Genomic DNA, 19972 nt, shown 5'->3' with positions numbered 1-19972 from the left:
GCCGTTTCAATAAAAATGTTGAATAATTGATATGCATTGCAAGGAGCTAAGTTTGGTGTTGCACACCAAAATAATTTAAGGGAGAATGAAGGATTCTAAGTTTGGTGTTCCACCAAAATCTCATTTAAAAGCATACTCTCACCTCCTGCATAATGCTAGCTCCAAGCAATCAGACAAATTATTCAACCATTTAATTGCTTTTAGTTTTGGTTCAATAACCTTTAGCAAGGCCAAAAGAATTCATAAATGTACAACCTGTTGCATTAGAGACAGTGGCAAGAAATTAAGTTTGGTGTTCTCACACCAAATTAAATCCAAAAGCCACACTCAATTCATGCATACTAACCAGTCACCTAAGGACTTGAGAAGCAAGCAACTTTTGAGAATTATGCAGGAAACTAACCACCATTTGAGGACATTATGCATCATAACTCAAAAGGGACACAACAGAAGGAAGGACAAAAGAACTGCAAACAAATAGGTTGTATCTATACTTAACTTCTGCTGTTGAGAAATGCTTTGATTTATGTCTTGCTAAAGTGTTCATCTAGTACAAGTAGAATCATTTTTTTTGCAATAAGTAAGCTAGTCTAAGTGTGTGCTTGTGTGTTTACTTTCACTTAACTAAATGCATGCTTTGTCCCCTGCATCTTTAATTCAATAAAAGAAATGTTTGAATGTGGAGTAAGATAGTTCTCTGTTAGATAGAAGTACAATAAAAGTAAGTGGTGGTATGTATGTGTGATTGTATGATAGCTCACTTTTAGTGAATAAGAGAACTAGGATGTCTCCTTCTAAGTAGAAAGTGGCCTACTGTCTATGAATCCCAATCAAATAAAAGTCCTTGGTTAAAAAGAAAAACAAACAGAGAAAAGAAAAAGCCAAAAATGGGCAATAGAATAAAAGAAAAAAAAAGAAACAAAGCTAGACACCAATAGCTTGAACCTTAGAATATATGCCTGTGGTGTCTTTGTACTGGGATCTGCTTGGATTATTAAGTTCTTTGGAGTGCATCAACACTTGGTGACTTGGGTTAACTAACCCGGGATCATCAGCTGAAAGTCCACTATCAAGAGCAATCTAACTACAAGGCATTTAGTAACCCAAAGAGGTGCTGGGCATCAATGCTTTAAGAAGGAATGTGAGCCAAGTGTCTATAGTGAATAATGTGTCAAGTATAAAGAAAGAAAAGAACTTGTTACACATGACACTCAAATAAAGCTTATGAACAAAATAATAGCCAAGGATAAAGGAAGAATGAGAGGTCATAGCAGTGTGTTGCTTGATGCTTGAAGAAGACTTTCTAGGCCTAAGAGTTAATAAGAAGTGAGTGTTTACATATCCACATAAAACCCCATGAACTACCAATAATACTCTGCTAGCATGAACATCATCTTCCATTTCATTCTTTCTTCTCAATAATTCATTTCTTGCTTGGGGACAAGCAAGCTTTAAGTTTGGTGTTGTGATGACAAGTCATCTTAGCCTAGTTTCACTAGCCTTTTTCTTTTATTTTCAATTGATTTATGCACTTTCTTGAGCCATAAGCAAGCCAATTGGGTGGATTTTCATGCTTCCTTTGATTTAATCAACCATAGATGAATTAACACAATTTCATGAGGATTTATGCTATAATTACCACATATTATGAAAGAATGACAAACTCATGATTTCGAGCATAGCTTTGATCTGTTTGGTTGATTAATGATAGGTGAAGAAAGCTTGGAGAAAGGTTGAAGGAAGAAGGAATGGTTAGGAGCAAAAGAGAACAAAAAGTTTGAGCAAAAGTTTGCCTCAAACTTTAGCTCAAACTTTCGGATAAGTGAAAACACACAAGAGAACAAAAAGTTTGAGCAAAAGTTTGCCTCAAACTTTAGCTCAAACTTTCGGATAAGTGAAAACACACCAGGGAACAAAAAGCTTGAGCAAAAGTTTGCCTCAAACTTTAGCTCAAACTTTTGGGAGAAAAGCTTGAGCCAACGTTTGCCTCAAACTTTTTGGCAAACGTTGGCATCACAAATCAACACCCTGGAGAGAAAAAGTTTGCGCCAACGTTTGCCTCAAGCTTTTTGGCAAACGTTGGCGCCATCAGCAAAACACCCTGGAGACAAAAAGTTTGCGCCAACATTTGCCTCAAACTTTTTGGCAAACATTGGCGCCATGAGTGTGCATAAGGGGGCCAACGTTTGAGCAAAAGTTTGACCCCAAACTTTAGCTCAAACGTTGGTAGCAGCAAGAATGGGGTTGCTGATGCAAAAAGTTTGAGTAAAAGTTTGCCTCAAACTTTTACTCAAACTTTTACTCAAGCTTTTATAATTCCCAACCCGGTTCACTTCGGTTCTCTCTCCAACTCCAGCAATCAACCAAGGCCTCTATCAACCCAATTCCATCAAGAGCAAAGGCCCAATTCAAAGCTTGAAGACCATTTGAAGAAAGTGTATAAATAGCTTAGGATTTAAGTTTTAGGGGAGCTTTCCTTTAGTTTTTGTAGGGAGTTTTCGGAGAGCTTTTGGTGTTGAGTGATTTTGAGTTTCTAAGTCTCGGGGAAGGAGAATTGAATTCCCTTCCTCTTAGTTTTCTTGCTTTCAATTTCAATTACATTTGCTTTGATCTTGGGTTGGAGAATTGAAGGAATTCTGTTTCAATCTCATCCTGAGATCTCTCTGTTTACTTACTGCACAATTGAATTTCAGTTTATGTTAATTGCTTCTTCTTCTACTTTCTCTGCAATTTACATTTCCTTTGCAATTGCTCTTGTTGGATCTAGGAAGGCATTGAGATCTAGACTTGGTTATCTAGTCTCTTGAGTCCTGAGATCTGGATTCCCATTCTCAATTTCTCCGTTTACTGCTTTTCAAGCTCTTTTATATTTCTGTTTTAGATCCGATTCAACCCAAGGCATCTTCTACTCTTCTGTGTGTTGAATTTTACTCTTTCTTGTTTAATTTCTGCAAATCCAATTCCCAATTCCCTTTACAATTCAAGCCATTTACATTTCTTGCACTTTAAGATTCTGTAATTTACATTTCTTGCGTTCTAAGTTTCTGCCATTTAATTTCTTGCCCTTTAAGATTTAGCACTTTAAATTTCAGTTCTCTTTAATTTCATGCAAATTACCCATTCCCTTTATTTTCCATGCAATTTAAATTCTGCAAATCACAAATCTCTCAACCAAATCTTGATTCGCTTGACTAAATCAACCACTAAACTAAAATTGCTCAATCCTTCAATCCCTGTGGGATCGACCTCACTCCCGTGAGTTATTATTACTTGATGCGACCCGGTGCACTTGCTGGTGAGTTTTGTGTCGGATCGTTTTCCGCACATCACTACCATCTTCTCCTAACTTGTTCCGAAATATCCACTTGGTGATGGTCACTTTCTTTCCACTTGGCCTAGGAACCAAAGTCCACACTTGGTTCTTCTCAAACTCAAGAAGCTCATCCTCCATAGCTTTAACCCAAGAGGGGTCACTAAGTGCTTCCTTGATGTTTTGAGGCTCTATTTGTGAAAGAAGGGCAATTTTGATCCTTCATTTGCCTTTCTAGTGGAAGACCGTGTTTGCACTCCATGAGAAACGTCCCTAATGACAAATTCCTCTAGATAATTCTTCAAGAATCTCCATTCACGAGGTCTGGTGGATTTGGAGGCAGATTCAGATACCAAGGGATTCTGGGTGCTGCTGGCTTTAGGATTTCCTTCAGATTCATGAGACAAATTGGAATTGTCTCTTGAATTTTCAGCAGTTGCAGTTTCTGGTTCAGTTTGACCAGAATTTTCCTTTTCATGATTTTGAGTGGTTTCATCTTCCTTTTGAGCTTGATTTCCTGCATCACAATCTTCCAAAATGCTTTGCACCATATTAGTATCACAAAATGTAACATGTATGGACTCCTCAATAATCCTAGCATCTTGATGATAAACTCTATATGCTTTACTAGTTGTGGAATATCCTACAAACAAACACTCATACGCCTTTGGATCAAATTTACCCAAATTATCCTTGTTATTTAAAACAAAACATTTGCATCCAAAGATGTGCAAGTAATCTAAGTTTGGTGGGTAACCTTTCCAAAGTTCATAAGGGGTTTTCTTCAAAAATTTCCTTATGATTGTTCTATTCAAAATGTGGCAAGCTGTGTTAACCGCTTCAGCCCAAAGGAATTTTGGAACCTTACTCTCACAAAGCATAGCTCTTGTCATCTCTTGTATGCTTCTATTTCTTCTTTCCACAACACATTGTGGTGTTCTTGGACAAGAGAAGTTGTGAGATATTCCAAATTCTTCACAAAAGGATTCAAATAAATTATTTTCAAATTCAGTTTCATGATCACTTCTTATAGAAGAGATTTTTAAATCATTTTCATTTTGAATTTTCTTGAAAAAAGGTTCAAAGGCCGAAAAGGCTTCATTTTTATGTGCAAGAAATAAAACCCAACCAAACCTAGTATAGTCATCCACAATTACTAAACCATAATGTTTACCACCTAGGCTTTGAGTTCTTGTTGGACCAAATAAATCAATGTGTAGCAACTTAAGTGGTCTTTTAGTAGAGATGTCTTCCTTTGGTTTAAAGAACTTTTTGTTTGTTTTCCCATTTGGCAAGCATCACAAGTGATGTCTTTGTCAAACTTTATCAAAGGAAGGCCTCTTACTAATTCTTTCTTTACAAGTTTGTTTATTTGAAACATACTTGTATGGCACAATCTCTTGTGCCATAACCACTTTTCAGATTCTTTAGAGTGAAGACAAGCTACATTTTGATCCTTTAGTTCATCAAGAGTAAGTCCATACATATTATTAAAACGATTGGCAACAAACATCACTTCATTTGTCTTTTCATTAACAACACAGCATTCAAGTCTTTTGAAAATCACTAAATATCCTAAATCACACAGTTGACTTATACTCAAGAGATTGTGCTTCAAACCACATACCAAAAGTACATCATCAATGAAAGTAGATTGCTCATTACCTACTTTTCCAACAGCAATGATTTTACCTTTACCATCATCTCCAAAGGTCACAAAACCTCCATCATACTTATTTAGTTTGATGAAGTAGGTTGACCTTCCAGTCATGTGCCTTGAACATCCACTATCCATGTACCACATGTCCTTTTTGTTCTTGGATGCTAGGCAAATCTGCATGAAGAGTTTCAAGTAGCCTTAGGTATCCAAATTAATTTGGATCCTTTGAAGTTAATCCATCTTGGTTGCCCAAGTGCATTGAAATCACAAATAACATTGTAAACTTTGTTTCCTACAACTCTCTTTTCAATGAAACATTGTGCATATGAGTGACCAAATTTCTTGCAATTAACACAATGATTTTCTGATGTGTGTTGCTGAAATTGAGGTGATTTATATTGCTTGAAATGATTAAATAGTTGAAATTTTCTGATTTTTGGAGGAGATGCATTTCTTTTGACAAACTGATTTTTGTTATAATTATTCCTCTTTGTAAAAATATTTTCACCAGAATTTTTGAAAATCTTTGGATTTTTCGAAAATGAGGTTTTGTTGTAGAAAAATGGTTTCTTGAAAGCTTCCTCATTTTTCGAAATGTATCCCAAACCTGGCCTGTTTGAACTCGGTTCGGTTCTTGGTGAAGTCTCATTTTCACTTATATATACTTCATCAAAATTTTCTTCAAATGTTGGAGTATATCCAGTACCAGATTTGTTTGATATGGTTTTGGTATTTGATGAAGAAGCTACAAATTTTATAGAGGAAATATTTGAAACTGCATCTTCCTTGGCTATGTAGCCTAAACCAGATTTTTCAAACAATGGTCTTTGACTTGCAAGTAATTTGTCCAAGTTACTAGAACCTTGAGCAAATTTTACTAAGTCACCATTCAGCCTTTTAATCATATCATTTAATCTTTCATTTTCAGCAATTAACTCATGAGAAGGATCCACAATGTGCTTTCCTTTTAATTTTTCAAGTTCAGATTTTAGAAATCTGTTTTCTTCAATGATGTCCAAAGCACATTCAGTTTCTTTCACTTTTTCTTTTAAAAAATCATTTTCATCTCGTAACACATCTCTTTCAGATCTGCATTCATTGTACTTGTCAAGCAGTTTTGAGGTATTTAAAGTGAGATCATCAATAATAGCATGTAAATCCTCAATGGTCAAATCATAGTAATTTACCTCATCAAGATTGTTGTTTCCAGCCATGAAGCAGTCTTTGTCATCTCCTTCAGATTCTTCTTCTTCATTTGAGTCGTTCTCAAGATCCTCCCAAGCTGCCATGAGTAATCTCTTTCTTTCCTTCTTTCCTTTGTCCTCCTTTTTGAGCTTTGGACAGTTTAGCTTGAAGTGTCCAGCCTCCTTGCAGTGATGGCACGTCACTTTGCTCAAGTCTATCTTATGCTCCTTTGAACTTGAACCCTTGTATTTGCCCTTGTTCTTCATCATCCTTTTAAATCTCCTAGCAAAAAACAAAAGCTCATCATCTGAAATACCATCACTAGACTCACTCTCTTTTGGTTCTATTTGTGACTTAAGGGCTATTTCCTTTTTCTTTGAGTCTGTGTTTGTGTGTGTGGCTTCATAGGCAATGAGTTTTCCTCTCAGCTCATCATAGGTTATAGGACTTATGTTGTTGCTCTCGGTTAGGACAGTGGCAGTGTTTTTCCATTCTTTTGTGAGGCTTTTAAGGAGTTTTCTCACCAAGGTTTGTTCTGCATAATTTGTATCCATAGCATCAAGGTTGTTGATTATGATTGAGAATCTCTCAAATGCTTCATCAATGTTTTCTCCATCCTTCATGCTAAACATATCGTACTCTTTTCGCAGCATATCAATCCTCGTTTCTTTGACTTGTTTAGTGCCTTCGTGTGTAACCTGGAGTTTTTTCCAGATTTCTTTAGCTGTCTGCATCTAGATACCTTCCGATACTCTTCAAAGCTGATAGCACTTTGAAGAAGGTTGATTACTTTTAGCATTCAGCTCTATCTTCTTCTTATCATCTTCATTCCATTCAGCTTCTTCTTTTGGAGTCACCACTCCATCAGCACTTATTTTTGTTGGGATCTTGGGACCGCTCACAACAATCTTCTATATGTTGTAGTCAATGGATTGGATGAAAATCCTTATCCTTTCTTTCCAGTAGGAATAGTTCTTCTCGTTGAAGAAAGGTGGCCAGTTGTTTGACTGGCCTTCAGTGAGGGTGTAGGCAACTGTGGTTGTGCCCAGGTTGTTCGCCATTGGATCTTTGCTCCAAGCGGTTAAGCTTGATTCTTGAGACCTTAGCTCTAATACCAATTGAAGGTCGTGGTAGGCTTAGAGAAGGGGGGTTGAATCTATGCCTGCCTTTTAGATGCTGTTTTTACCCTTTTAAACAAACTTTTAATTCTGATTCTGTTTGTACTCAGCAGCAAAAATTTATGAGACAATTTATTTTTGTCTCATGAATATCAGAAAACAGAACACAGCAGAGAAGAGAAAAGCTAACACCAGCATGTATCCTGGTTCGGTTGCCTTGTGCTATGCAACCTACATCTAGTCTCCTCCACAACAGTGGAAGAATTTTCACTATAGTTAACAGTATTATATACACCAATTTCACAGGATTGACCAAATCCTTTCACACTCAAGTTCTAACCTAACTTGACATTGGCTATGCTAATACCTAACTATTCACTCTTAGTGCTAACCCAACTAAGAAAGGGATACCTTACAGGTACAAGATACAAGACACTTAACCAACCTAAAGAAATAAAAAAATAACTCTAGGCTTTTCTCTCAAGTGTATCACTCAGCCTTTTTCCACTCATGGATTTTACTTGAGCTTTCTCACAATGCCTTTTCTCACAAGAAATTACAGAAAGATAAACATAGAAAAGTGCATCACAATCTGTAAAACATGAAGGAGATTGACTTCATCAACAGCCTCTTTGCTATGTGAAAAACCAGCTTCGCAAGCCTTAGATTTAGTTCTTCAGTATTGGCCGAATGCTTCTTTGAAAGAAAGCATTATCCAAGCAGATGAACTTCTCAGAGAACTCTTCACAGAACACAACTCACCAAACTCTGGTTTTCTCTCCTTGGTTCTGAATGAGCACAAAGTCTTCTTTTATCTCCTAGCATGTTGTTGGGTTCTTCTTTCAAGGTCAACGCCTTGAGCTTTGAGCTTCACCAACCCACAGATTCACTTTTTTCCATTAAACCTTAGAGTAGAAACTTTGCTTCTGACTTCTTCATCTTGACTGAAAGCCATAAAGCAACAATTACAAGAGTTTTCCAATGGTCAACTTGATCTGAGCCCTTGAAAACCAACTTGGTCCCCAAGATATGTTTGAGACCATGAATTCACAGCAGAGAAGAATAGAAATCCTCTTTTTCATATAGCTCAAAATGGAGATACAGAGAGTTGAAAATAAAGAGAAGAAAGTGTGTTACATGTAAGAAGAAATGGGTTACCTTTAACCTAAGCTGGATTTGGTTTGATCTTGTTGATTTGACCTCAGCCTTTCTTGCCTAACATTCTCTTTCTTTCCTCTTCTTTCATAACTAGCTTAGGAACTAAGCACTTTTTCTTACTTTTTCTAAGTTCAGTGATTTGACTAAGACAGAGAGGAAAAGAACGTTGCTTTGGAGGCAGTGAGAAAGAGTGAAGACTTCAATCTTCTGTGAGAAGCTTGGTGTGATCAACTTGAATTGAAGGACACGGGCTTGGATCGGTTTTGATTAGCTTGGCCCGATGGTTTCTTTAGCTTCTTTCTTTGCTTTTCCTTGGGCTTTTAAATTTTTGCTTTCAACCCACCATCCTTGCTTTTTGCTTTACACTCCATTTGGGCTATAAAATTTGAATTTCGGCCTGCAACAATAAATAATTAGTAATATTCAATTTATAATTACTTAACACAAATTATTTATTTTGCCCAAAAATAATGTTTGTCATCACTAATTAATTTTAGTTAATTTCTTAACTCAACAATATTAGTATATTACTATTTTAAAAATTATTTACCAAATTACCATTTTTTGTAAACATTTTTATATTAACACCAAATTTTTAAGTCAATAAAAATAAACAATATTATGCATTAGTCTAAAGTCTTATACATTCTAAACATAAAATATTAACCTATAGTCTTATAATGACTAATAATATAAAATATTAAGGTTTACAATATTTAAATTCTACATAAGAATAATCATCATTTATCACTAATAATACAAAATATTAATTGTGTATAATGACCAGGCTACTGGGTCGGATCTGGGTGACCTAAGTTATGACCCGGTCCCAGTTTCACTCACTTTCCAGATTTCATTTCTTTTTCCCAAGTCAACCTCGGATCACTTCGAACTCATGTCTTCATGGTCCAAAATCCTTTGGGTCCAGACCGAATCTTCGAACCGGACCGAACTGTACACACCACTAGATGAAATCAAAATTGTTACATTATTTTCTTTTAAGATATAAATGGACGAATTAAAGTTACAATTATTTATGCATATATCAGTTTTCTAAATGGGCAAAACATGATATCAATTTTTCTAAGGCTGTTTTCATTAATTATTGACATAAACTATATATCCTTCCTGAAACTCAATTACAACTCTTACAAATAAAACATTTATATTGTGCAGTTTTCCTGCACATAATAATCTGGTTGAAAAAATTATTCATGTGAATGAAATATATGTTTGTCATCATAATAATTGTCATGTCGTTTTCCTGTAAATATGGGTGCAGACTTAGTTAAGATAGCATAGTCATAACTCATAAGTGATAGCTATGGCATATTCTTAAACTTAACAACTAAGGAGAGTTCTAACTTCTAACTTTGAATTGATATACGTCGCTTCACCTTGAAAAGCATATTGCCCATCCCACATCATGAATAATGGTCCTATTGCTATCTATTTTTTCCATCATTGAATTTAATTTGATAATGCACCTTGCCAATGCAATTTGAACACAGAAGCCTTAGCATGTGAACAAGATTTATTGTGTATTGTAATATATACTAAACTTTAATATATTCCTAGCTAGCCATTTAGAATAAATAACAGCAAAGAAGACTCTGCTCCATAAAACACAGAATACATACACACACGAATTACAATTTGTGTCTAAAGATATTAAGCCTGAGAGCCTATCTTTGGTATTAATCCTTCCTGGAAGTATACGCACCAACTGAAAAATTCAACTTTAGTGGGGAATAATAAGTCATTTCCATATTATGCCTAAACTTGTTGATGAGGCTCACAGGGCATTCATTAGGGGGTAGCTGCAGAAAGATTTATGAGAGACCGTTGACAAGTGTAAGACAGTACATTGGTTCAAGAGAAAGAAAAAAAAAAAGGGGGGGAAGAAAATCAGCTACTATTATTGACGAGTGTATGTTAGGATCTTATTGAAGATGCTTAATTTTTCCTAACAAGTTATGACCTTAATTAAATAATCAAAATAATTCCTTAAATTTCACTTTTGATTCAAATTGATTTTTTAAATTTAATTTTCATTAAGTTAAATTGTTCTTTTGAATTTTCTAACGTTAATTAAGTTCATCTTTATCCAATTTTTTGTCTATATTCATACTTTCACTTTATACTCCTTTTTATTTATATTGTTGAAAAATTTGGAAATTAATTTAACTCAGAGTTAGAATGTTTAACCATTTTTTTTTTGTTACGAGAAATGTTAGAGTACTAAGAGAAATTATTATTTTTTACTAATAGTTAGTTTTTAATATTTAAAATTATAAATTAAAAATATGCCGTTGAATTATTAAACTAAAAAAATTGGATTGATGACTAAAAATGATAGTAAAAAATAATAAATTTTGGTAAGGCTAAAACTGAAAGTAGCCCTTTTTATTTATCATGTCTTTCAAGGAGAGGAGTTTAAGGAGCTAGTATAGGTTCGAGCCCTTAAGCATTTTTCTTTTTCTTTTTTTGGGCCATTACGTAATTCGCATACTTATTCACTCGCTCACACTATTAGGAATATTCATAGATCGAATTCGATCTGCATATTTGTGGTTTCTATCCGAATCTGATCCAAAAATTATGGATATTGATCTAATCTGCAAGATTGTGACATCTGATCTGCACACTAATAATATCAGATTGCAGATTTTAAATAAGTATCCACATATCTACGGGTCCGCAAAAAATAAATAAGTAAGTAAATATTTTTTTATGTTTTATTTCAACTAATAATTATGATATATATATATAGTATTATTTTATTTTTATTATTTAAAAAATATGTTTAATAATATTCTAGAAATAAATATGTTTAAAAGAATAGAAAAAAAAGGATTCTATTGATATTTTTCAAATAAAAATAAACTTTTTCAAATATTTTTATATTTTGCGAATATATCCGATATCCGATCCTATCCAAAAATCAGATCCAAACTTAAAAAACGCAAATATTGAATCCAATTCGATGATTTTAGTGCGGATCAGATCGAAATTTTGACCATATTCAATTTGAGCTATTTGATCCGCATTCACCCCTACACACTATGAGATTATTAAACCGCTTCTCAGACTTAACTAAAATTTAAACTTAATACAACTCTTTAAGAGGCAGGTAAATCTACCATCTCATTCAAGTATCAGTTACTTAATTACTTTAAATATAAAGATTTTTAACTCCAAATAAACAAGTTAGTTTATAAAAGAAAAAATAACCATTTGTACACATAAACTTTGTGAAGGTTAACAAAAGGGACAAATGGGGAGTGCTATGGTGCTGAAACTAATACTTTTCAGCAGGTGCTGAAATGAACTGGCCACGCTATATAATGAACGCGTGTTACTGTTGGTGTGACAGGAGAAACTGTTAGTGTGATAAGAAAAAATCAGAAAGTAAGTGAAAACATCAGAATACAGTAATTAGTTAGGATGGTGTTGAATAATTAAACAAAAAAATTTGTATAAAGTGAGGTGGTTATAGATTGTTAATTTTTATTACAATTGGATTTTTCCTTTTTTTTGTTACAGTGAGATTTTTTAGTAAGTAGGTAGACTACTAGATTGGGCTTACATTGTGTAGGAATTAGGAATGATCCAATATTTTAAAAATAAACATTTTAATACTAATACATTAACTAATACTCCTACATAAATTAATTAGCTTAGTTCATAAATTCAAGGAAAAAAAAACTTACTTCATAAATTCTTATTTAATAATAAATGGTTAAATTGTTATCAAATAAACTAAATATTTTATTTTTCAAAATATCAACTGAAATAATATATTTACAAATCAAATTTTTTATTTTTTTAATATTATAAAATATTTTTTTACTAATTTAAATTGGTTATCCTCTAATACACATTGAATCAACCTGTTAACAATGATTTAATACAGTTAATTGAATAATAATATTCTCACTCATTTAACGAAGCACAATCTAATTAATTTTATTTTAAATTATAAAATTAAAATTTTTTTAAGTTCTTATTTTTAAATCATTTAATTCATACTCAATTTTTTTTAATTTTAAATTAATATTTATTAATTTTAAAATTATAAGACAATTTTTTTCCAAAAACCAAATATACATCACTAGCAATATAAACACATTGTATGACTATGTTTATTTTCATATTGCGTACTTACTGCATATTACTAGTTTTAAATATTTATTTTTTATTTAATTAAATAAAAAATAAAACATAACAAATATACATCACTAACAATACAAGCACATTGTATGGCTGCGTTTATTTTCATATTGCACTTCCATTACACTATACACACTAAATGTGTTTGAAGGATTACGAGGACAACGTGAATGGCTTGTAAGTATATATGCCATATGCTCCTCTTTTTAACACCTTGATATTTATATAGTTGTAGTATTAATTATAAGAACAAAATTTAGAAATTTGATGAAAATTATAAATTGGACTAGACAACATAGTTATTATATCACTCATTTTCTAACATAGTTATAATAAATCCTTGTAATGCTTCAAATATTTGTTATGTTTTATTTTTTATTTAATTAAAACTAGTAATATGCAGTAAGTACGCAATATGAAAATAAACATAGTCATACAATGTGTTTATATATTGCTAGTGATGTATATTTGGTTTTTGGAAAAAAAAAGTTGTCTTATAATTTTAAAATTAATAAATATTAATTTAAAATTAGAAAAAATTGAGTATGATTAAATGATTTAAAAATAAGAACTTAAAAAAAATTTAATTTTATAATTTAAAATAAAATTAATTAGATTGTGCTTCGTTAAATGAGTGAGAATGTTATTATTCAATTAACTGTATTAAATCATTGTTAACATGTTGATTCAATGTGTATTAGAGGGTAACCAATTTAAATTAGTAAAAAAATATTTTATAATATTAAAAAAATTAAAAATTTGATTTTTAAATATATTATGAGTAAAGTATCGTTTTTGTCCTTAACGTTTGGGGTAAATTCTATTTGTGTCCCTAACGTTTAAATCGTCCTATTTGTATCCCTAACGTTTGTAAAAGTGATTCAATGTTATCCTGCAGTCAATTACATATCATGAACGCTTTAATTTGAGTTTTAAAAATTTCTTCTTGAAGTTAGAATACAAATGTCTGGGATAGAATTGATGATCCACTCCCAAAAATAGCTCATCAAAAGTTAAAATTAATTCCTACAACATTTACATAATTCACTTTTTTAGGGACATAATTAAATCTAAACACAAATAGTGGGTATAATATTAAAATCGAATACATTCAAGTGAGACCTAATTGAAAATGAATGCATCCAAGTAAGAATAATTGAAAAATATAATCTGATTTGTTAGTATAATTGTTAGTAGGATAACATTGAATCACTTTTATAAACGTTAGAGATACAAATATGACGATTTAAACGTTAGGGACACAAATAGGACTTACCCCAAACGTTGGGGACAAAAACGATACTTTACTCATATATTATTTCAGTTGATATTTTGAAAAATAAAATATTTAGTTTATTTGATAACAATTTAACCATTTATTATTAAATAAGAATTTATGAAGTAAGTTTTTTTTTTCTTGAATTTATGAACTAAGCTAATTAATTTATGTAGGAGTATTAGTTAATGTATTAGTATTAAAATGTTTATTTTCAAAATATTGGATCATTCCTAATTTCTACACAATGTAAGTCCAGTTTAGTAGTCTACCTACTTACCAAAAAATCTCACTGTAACAAAAAAAAAAAAGGAAAAACCCAATTGTAATAAAAATTAACAATCTATAACCACCTCATTTTATACAATTTTTTTTTGTTTAATTATCTGACACCATCCTGACCAATTACTGTATTTTGATGTTTTCACTTACTTCCTGATTTTCCCTTGTCACACCAACAACTTTCCTTGTCACATCAACAGCAACACGCGTTCATTATATAGTATGACCAGCTCATTTCAGTACCTGCTGAAAAATATTAGTTTCAGCATCATAGCATTCCCCTAACAAAAGTATCCATTAAACAAGGAAACTAACGTTATACCTATGAAAGATGGGTTTCACATGACAAAAGTATCTAAATCCTAATTTTTTGTTAACTCTTTGATAAAATTTCCAAATTATCCACACCCTTTATCTTCAACCTCAACTCCATCCCCATTTCTTCTTCCTAAAATTCCAAACTTTCATGTGTCTTCTTTTCTCTCTTCCAACCTTCTTTCCAAACCCTCGGCCACTGCTATCATCGTCTCCATTCTATATTTTTCATATATCATACACCGCCACCGCATCTAGCTCCTCCATTATTTGTTGTCACTACAACTACCTCGGCCTTTAATTTTCCATTTCTCTTGCCTCGATCATTATCTACGCTTGTATCAACCTCATCCGTCATTTCTCACCCTTGATTCTCCTTCCTTCACCACTCGTTGCAGCCACAATCACTTTGTCTCCTTCATCACTCGTAGTAATAATTTCTGCATATTCCATTATTTCACTTGTCGTTGTTGACTTTTTCGCCATCCACTTCTGATTTGTTTTTATTGTTAAATCTATTGCTAAAGTCTATGTTGAGTGGTGATAGTGGTTGTTGGTGGTGGTGAGTTGTAAAAATGGGAGAGTTTTTGGAGGGAGTGGCGGTGAATAAAAAAGGTGATAACAAAAGTGTGGTGTGTGACGAGAGTTGGGTGAAGGTGATAGGTTGAGTTTTAGATGGGGCGAAAGAGTTCATGGTGTTGCGACGATTATGAGTAGGGGTGCACATGATCCGGCCCAGCTCGAAGGCCCGGCCCGGTTCCAAACACTTTAGGGACTAATTTGGTGTGATTTCATCGGGTTTAGGGTCGGGTAAGGGTCTCAAAAATAGACCCGGTCATTATTTCGGGTCGGGTCCAGGCCATAGCTCGGGTCACCCGAAATCGGTCCGGTGACCCGGTCATCATACACAATTAATATTTTGTGTTATTAGTGATGGATCATGACTATTTTTATGTGGAATTTAAGTATTGTAAACCTTAATATTTTGTGTTATTAGTCATCATAAGACTATAAGTTAATGTTTTATGTTTAGAATGCATAATATTGTGTTATTTGTATTGATTTAAATATTTGGTATTATTAGACAATATTAGTATTGATTGTGGTTATACTTTAATTTTGAAGAAGGGTTGGTTTTTGTTATATTTTTCTAAGTGAATTTTACCATGTTAAATAATGGTTGGAATTTTGAAAATTTGGATATTTTTACATGCTAGGTTACAAGAAGATATCAACATCCATTAACGGCTCGATTTTCACCCGATTTTCACCTGATATAATTGTGGCCTGAAAGTATATTGGTTTCATCGGGTTTAGGGTCGGGTTCGAGTCTAATAAATAGACTCGATTTATATTTCGGGTCGGGTCTGGGTCACATTAAACCCGGCTTCACCCGACCCATGTGCACCATTAATTATGAGAAGGGGGCAACTATATGATAGTAGCGGAATGGTATAAAATTCGATGTGGGGGTTTGAAGGAATAGTATTGGACAGTAGACCGATAATAAGTGTGAAGAGTGATAATCGTGGTAGTGGCGATGACAGGTGGTTGATGGAAGAAGAAAGTAGTGATAATGATTATGAGAAATTTATGTTAAAAGTTTAGAATTTTAGAAAGAAAGAACAACAATAAAATTGAGATTGAAGATAAAAAGTGAAAATAATTTAAAAATTTTATTAAAAAATTAACAAAAATTTAAAATCTAAGTACTTTCATCATATAAAACTTATTTTTATAGGTATAATATTAATTTTTTTTATTTAATAAGTACTTTTATTGGCGTTCAATCTATCAAAATATTGTTCTCATTATTTTTTATATTTTAATATTTTTAACAACTTTATTAATGACCTTAATTCAAATATATCAAGTTGCAATTCGTTATCTCGAGTTTTGATTCAATAACTTCTTAAACGGGTCAAATAATGGATCGAAGTTAATATTTTAATCCAACAATTAGTCTTTTCCTTTATTTTTAATTAAAATTATCTATTTAAATAAAAAAATAAATAGATTAACTTTTCTTAAATACTCATATTTATATGATATATAATTGATTCAGACATTTAGCATACTCAAATAGATTAAATCAAATATTTGCACCCTAAAAGTAAAAATACAAAAAAAAAAAGAACAAAACACTTCTTTTTTTATACCAATGATAGGAAAACTTGAATTTGCGACTTTTTAAAAAAGTATAAAGAAAATATATTATTTGAATTATAACTTCTTGGCAACAAAACAAAACACTTAACTGACAGATAAAAATTGAAAAAAAATATTTTGATTATTAACCGTTTGCTTTTATTGTACTACTACATACATTCTCATCAGTATTGATTGATGTCTTGGCTATAAGTTCATGGAAGCATATATTACATGGGACATATGTGTGTACCCTTGAACTAATCGTGTGAGTGAGTCATGTGGCTTTGATTCAATTGGAACAAAAGTACAAACATGCACTACTACTACTACTACTGTTCATGAGAGAGAAGGAAATATATACTCTATAAAAAAGGGTGTGAAATTGCAAAGTCATAGTTGAACTTTTTGCCCTAATTAATTTCACCTGTCATACTTATTTCATGGCGCGTCCATATCTCCCTTATTAGTGCTGGTGAGTTTTCACAATGAAACCCGTACTGTATTGTATTAAATGGAAATTTATTTGGATTCTTCATCTAAATGGTATTTCGTAACAAACCAAACTTCAACTATCACAGTAAAATTAAATTCAATAATCGGCAAAAGGTGCTATGCTTTAAATACTTTGCTACCTACTTTTATATTTTTTCTTTTTTAATTAAACAAATTCACCGTCTCTTGCCTTTAATAATTATATTTTTTCCTTCAAGATAAATGTAGGTACAGCTAGCATCCTAATGATTTTAATATCTTGTATTCTTGTTACACTTTACTCTTATTTATTACACATGTACTTCCTCTAATGTAACACAGTCATTAACACAGTCCTAACTGTGTAAGTAGTAAGTACACATGGCAAAGAGATTAAAAGCGATGACCATGATTGAAACCAAGAAGGCCCCCGTTGAGCTTCTCTTTGACAAGTGTCTTTCGTTTGAGGGGAAGATAATTTATAAAACTCCTACGCTTTAGAATTAGGAGCTTCTAGATCAATAAGAAACGAAAACATATAAATCCAATTCAGGAACAAACAAAAATACCATCAACAAACAAATAAATTCAATTATTTACAATTTTTTTTTAAATTATTTTTTTATTTCTTTTTTCTTTTTCTTCTAAATATTCCAATTTCATCTATCTACCATTAGCGAATAGCCACTAGTCACTATTGCGCTTATCCGTCACCTACTATTATTATGATTTATGAGCAACTATACCAAATATATACTAATAAAATTAATTATTAGTATAAAATATATATTAAAATATAAATATATATTAAAAATAATTAAATAATATATATATATATATATATATTAGTAACAAATTTTAATAATCAATTTTAATATATAAATAATATTTTTTATTATTAATTATCTTAAATTTTAAAATATAATCTTAAATTTTAAACATTAAATAATAATTTTTAAAATTTAAATTTTATATTCTAAATTAATTTTAGTTTGTTTTTTTTTTTACTTAAAAATTCTAATACTTTTATTGTTTTTAATTTTAAATACTTTTATATTCAATATGCGATATATATAGATACAGTTTTGACAATAAAATAAGTATATAAATATTTTGTAGGTTTGTATTGTTGTATGAGTATACATGTACGAATTTGATTCCATATGAAATTGAGGTGAAGCAATACATGCCCCCACTATAAATTGAGGAAGAGTAGACAATGGCATTTTGGGGGACCTCTAACCACAAGACAAATAAAAGTAAAAGAATATCTTTGGGAGTTAAGCAAAGGGAATCATCATCACAATAATTTTGTTACTCAGGTAGTTGGTTCAGAGTAGTAATAAATGGTGTGCTTTTGTTTTCTGGTGGATCAGAGGAGGAAAGTGCGGCGGAGCAAGCCGGTGGCAGGGTCGTGCTCACGGTGCGGCCGCGGTGCTAGCGTGGCTGATATCATCACACAAACCAGGTTTTGTTATGTTCCCTTCTACTGCAAATCTTGGAAGGCTATTATGTGCACCTTTTGTGGTGCCATTCTCAAATCTTATGCATGATTCATTCAACCAAACCATATAATTAAATCCCTTCTCTCCACCTTCACCACATGCATGTTTTCCAATTTTACTGGATTAGTTGATTTCCTTATGATTTTACCTACTTAATTAGCTTAAACATATTTTGATTAGTCTTTTTTTTTTTAATTGTTGGTTTAATTTCTTCTTGTTATATATATACACTGATGGAGTTGTACGTGGATATGTATATATTAAAGAAAATAATGAATGTTCACTTCTTCTATTCTATTATTATTAATTTCTCCTCTATATATGTTTCTAAGTTTCTTTAATATCCTCTAATCTGAAAATGAACCAGATTGATAGGTATATCAAGCAATGAAAATAATACAGTGTGAATGTGTGATTTTATTTTCACTATTTGTTACAGTTAGATCTAATATAAGAAACTATAAGGTAGCGTTTGTTTTGAGGTACTGAGACAAGAGATTGGGAGACTGAAACTCAGTATCATGTTTGTTGGCTCAGAGACTGATACTAAAATTTCTGTCTCTGTCTCCAAAATTTCAGTAATACCTCCAAAAAGTGGGGACACAGAAGACTGAAATTTTTAGAAACGGAGACTGAAACTTTAATAACATTTTATACCTAAAATACCTTCATTTCAATTAATTAATTCCAATTTTATCCTTCGTACAAATTAAATTAGAACTTTATTCTTGTTTTCATTTCTGTCTCCCACTTTGCACCAAACAAAATACTAAAATTTATTTCAGTATCTGTCTCTAAGTCTCTGTCTCTCAGTATCAGTCTTTCCGTCTCTGTCTCTCTACCAAACGCTACCGGTATCACTTTATTTAATATTATTATCGCCACAATAAATCCATTGAATATTAAAGGCGATGTTGATCATGGGACTAAATCAAGCATTAATGATTTCCCCATTTTTAATCCACTTCTGTATGTATGTGGGAAAATAGAAAATATGAACGTCGGTTAAATATGTATAATGATTGTTCTGTGAGAGATAAATTTTGAAACAACATACTAACGCATTGTAAGGGACAAAATAATTTATATTTAATATATTTTAAAAAAATGAGGATATCACATTAAAAATGAATATAATTTTTTGAATTTCGCTAGAAAGCTAATGGAATATCTGTACAATGTGTACAATGGATTGTTTATTTGGTCCAATATAAGTTAAGAATGAAAATTATCCACGTTTACTCTAATTTCAAAAGTGTTGTTCATTTTTGTGTTAATTACCATTGTATACATTGTAGATCAATTATATTGACTTTCCATATTTTTTTAATTTTTTATTATAATTTTGTCATAAAAAATATTTAAAAT

General features: G+C 31.8%; 1 protein-coding gene across 1 annotated transcript; it reads left to right on the top strand.

Annotated features, from left to right (window-relative positions):
• The first annotated feature begins 18248 nt into the window (after positions 1 to 18248).
• LOC107611973 (uncharacterized) lies at positions 18249 to 19531 on the top strand. The gene has a single exon (XM_016313830.3). The coding sequence runs from the start codon at positions 18446 to 18448 to the stop codon at positions 18650 to 18652; it is 207 nt and encodes a 68-aa protein (XP_016169316.1). The 5' UTR covers positions 18249 to 18445; the 3' UTR covers positions 18653 to 19531.
• Positions 19532 to 19972: the final 441 nt, after the last annotated feature.

The sequence above is a fragment of the Arachis ipaensis genome, chromosome B8 (genome assembly GCF_059453495.1).
Source record: "Arachis ipaensis isolate K30076 ecotype BB chromosome B8, ASM5945349v1, whole genome shotgun sequence".
Classification (NCBI taxonomy): domain Eukaryota; kingdom Viridiplantae; phylum Streptophyta; class Magnoliopsida; order Fabales; family Fabaceae; genus Arachis; species Arachis ipaensis.
The sequence above is the reverse complement of the archived record's forward strand: the minus strand, read 5'-3'. Positions and strand labels throughout refer to the sequence as shown.

Excerpts from the sequence above, each read along its gene's own strand:
- LOC107611973 (XM_016313830.3), top strand. The coding sequence starts at position 18,446 with ATGGTGTGCTTTTGTTTTCTGGTGGATCAGAGGAGGAAAGTGCGGCGG.